Source organism: Malurus melanocephalus, unplaced genomic scaffold, assembly GCF_030028575.1.
Source record: "Malurus melanocephalus ecotype Western Australia unplaced genomic scaffold, MMel_1.1 scaffold_3323, whole genome shotgun sequence".
Lineage (NCBI taxonomy): Eukaryota > Metazoa > Chordata > Aves > Passeriformes > Maluridae > Malurus > Malurus melanocephalus.
In genome coordinates this window covers 3,403-6,270 of record NW_026626555.1, presented here as the reverse complement: position 1 = coordinate 6,270, position 2,868 = coordinate 3,403, and the positions used below count along the sequence as shown (strand labels likewise).

The 2,868-nt window shown below is 68.8% G+C and overlaps 1 protein-coding gene across 1 annotated transcript; it reads left to right on the top strand.

Moving 5' to 3' along the window:
* Positions 1-131: 131 nt before the first annotated feature.
* Positions 132-1,595, top strand: LOC130588092 (uridine-cytidine kinase-like 1). The gene is made up of 4 exons (XM_057389051.1): positions 132-275; positions 348-455; positions 531-687; positions 816-1,595. Exons 1-4 carry the CDS (start codon positions 189-191, stop codon positions 887-889), a joined length of 426 nt encoding a protein of 141 aa, XP_057245034.1. The 5' UTR covers positions 132-188; the 3' UTR covers positions 890-1,595.
* Positions 1,596-2,868: the final 1,273 nt, after the last annotated feature.

The following is a 2,868-nucleotide window of genomic DNA, read 5'->3' as shown; positions in this document are numbered from 1 at the left end:
GGGGCTGGCACAGGGAGCAGCCAGCACAGCTCCTGTGAGTGTAGAGCTCCTGGGGCTGGCACAGGAGCAGCCAGCACAGCTCCTGTGAGTGTAGAGCTCCAGGGGCTGGCACACACTGGGAGCAGCCAGCACAGCTCCCTGCCCTTCCCCAGATCACCGGCGTGTCCATCCTGCGAGCAGGAGAGACCATGGAGCAGGCTCTGACCGCTGTGTGCAAGGACATCCGCCTGGGCAAGATCCTGATCCAGACCAACCTGGACACGGGGGAGCCCGAGGTGAGTCCTGCTGCCCCTGGCCACAGCCAGGCACTGCTGGCACGTCACCAACCGCCCTTGTTCTGTCCCCAGCTCCATTACCTGCGCCTGCCCAAGGAGATCAGCGAGGACTATGTCATCCTGATGGACAGCACGGTGTCCACGGGGGCCGCAGCCATGATGGCAGTGCGCGTGCTGCTGGTGAGGGGATGGCTGTGGGGACGGGGACATGGGACACTGGGCACAGCTGGGATCTCACAGCTCCGTGTKCCACAGGACCACGACGTGCAGGAGGACAGGATCTTCCTGCTTTCGCTGCTGATGGCAGAGATGGGGGTGCATTCTGTGGCCTACGCCTTTCCCCGYGTCCGCATCATCACCACCGCTGTGGACAAGCGAGTCAACGAGGAGTTCCACATCATCCCGGGCATCGGTGAGGGGACAAGGGCATGTCACACCTCCTGGCCAGGGCCAGCAGCCCAGCCTTGCAGCTGGCCACGCTGAAGGGACTCTGGTGGAGCTGGTGCTGCTGTGCCCTCACTCTGTCCCTTCCTCTGCCAGGTAACTTTGGAGACAGATACTTCGGCACCGATGGCCCCTCAGCCTGGTGTGAGAGCGACAGCATGGACTGCTGAGCTGGCTGGCCCCAGGCCTGCTGGCCACATTGGCTGCAGGGCTGGCCCCAGGAGAGACCCCCGAGCTGCCAGCCCCTGGCTCTCAGGACCTGCACAACGAGCCCCTTGCTGCTGTCTCCCTCTGCCCAAAGGACCAATCCTTCCCAGGCCGGAGGAGAGAGGGAGGGGACATTTAGGGACATTCCTTGCTGCCAGAGCCCTGCTCGGGTCTGGGCCAGCCGTGCCTCCAGAGGGAGCGGTGTCTGAGGGGTGCTCATCCTCCACCAGGGGAGGAGGGGATCGGGTCCTGTCCCCCACCCAGGCTCAGCTCCATTTCTGGAGTCTGTATTTATTTGTATTTATTATGGGCAGCCCTCAGCTCCGGTGGGATTCTCAGACATCAGGGACTGGACCGAATGGACCCAGCGTGTCCCTGCCACTCCACACTCCATCCCTGCCCCCGGTCCCAGGTTTGGGGTTTTGGCATCTGCCTGCTCTGCAGGTGCTGTCCCATCCCCGGTGGCACTGGTGACCGGGGGTGATGAGGTGACCCCGGTGCTGTCCTTGTCGCTCAGGTTCTTTCTCTAAAGGGCAGCGGTGGCAGCAGGAGGTTTTGGGGGCAGGGGTCTGCCCGTGCCCCCCATCCCGTGCTGCCCCGGGACCCGGCCCTGCTGTCACCGCCCCTCGCCGCCGTTTTGTACCAATAAAGGAGCAGCGCCATTGCCGTGTGCCGCTCGGTGCTGCTGCTGCGGGGCCGCGTCGGTGTGGGGTGTCCGGGGCGGTGCGGGGTGTTCCCGGGTTGTGCGGGGTGTACCGGGTTGGGTGGGGTGTCCCAGGGGCGGTGCGGGGTGTCCCGGGTCGGTCGGGTGTTCCCGGGTCGGTGTTCCCGGGCGGGCTGTGTGGAATGTCCCGGTCCGAATCGCTGTTCCCGGCCGGGCTGTGCGGGTGTTCCCGGGGCTGTGCGGAATGTCCCGGGTCGGTGTCCCGGGGCCGTGCGGATGTCCCGGGCCGGGCCGGTGTTCCCGGGTCGGTGTTCCCGGCCGGGCTGTGCGGAATGTCCCGGGCAGTGCGGGGTGTTCAGCTCTCGGGCCGTGCGGATGTCCCGGGCCGGGCCGCTGTTCCCGGGCCGCTGTTCCCGGCCGGGCTGTGCGGGGTCCCGGGGCAGTGCGGAATGTCCCGGGTCGGGTCGGTGTCCCGGGCTGTGCGGAATGTCCCGGGCTGTGCAGGGTGTCCCGGGCGGTGTGCCGTGTCCCGGGTCGGGCCGGTGCTCCCGAGCCGCTGTTCCCGGCCGGGCTGTGCAGGGTGTTCCCGGGCAGAGCGGAATGTCCCGGTCCGAGCCGCTGTTCCCGGGTCGCTGTTCCCGGCCGGGCTGTGCGGGGGGTTCAGCTCTCGGGCTGTGCGGATGTCCCGGGTCGGGCCGGTGCTCCCGGGTCTCTGTTCCCGGCCGGGCTGTGCGGATGTCCCGGGTCGGGTCTCTGTTCCCGGCCGGGCTGTGCAGGGTGTCCCGAGCCGCTGTTCCCGAGCCGCTGTTCCCGGGCTGTGCGGATGTCCCGGGTCGGGCCGGTGCTCCCGGGCCGGGTCGGTGTTCCCGGGTCGCTGTTCCCGGCCGGGCGGTGTGCCGTGTCCCGGGTCGGGCCGGTGCTCCCGGGTCTCTGTTCCCGGGTCGGCGCTCCCGGGTCGCTGTTCCCGGCCGGGCTGTGCAGGGTGTCCCGGGCCGGTGTTCCCGGGTCGCTGTTCCCGGCCGGGCTGTGCGGAATGTCCCGGGCTGTGCAGGGTGTCCCGGGCCGCTGTTCCCGGGTCGCTGTTCCCGGGCTGTGCAGGGTGTTCCCGGGCTGTGCGGAATGTCCCGGGTCGGGTCTCTGTTCCCGGGCCGCTGTTCCCGGGTCGCTGTTCCCGGCCGGGCTGTGTGGAATGTCCCGGGCTGTGCAGGGTGTCCCGGGCCGGTGTTCCCGGGTCGGTGTTCCCGGCCGGGCTGTGCGGGGTGTTCAGCTCTCGGGGCT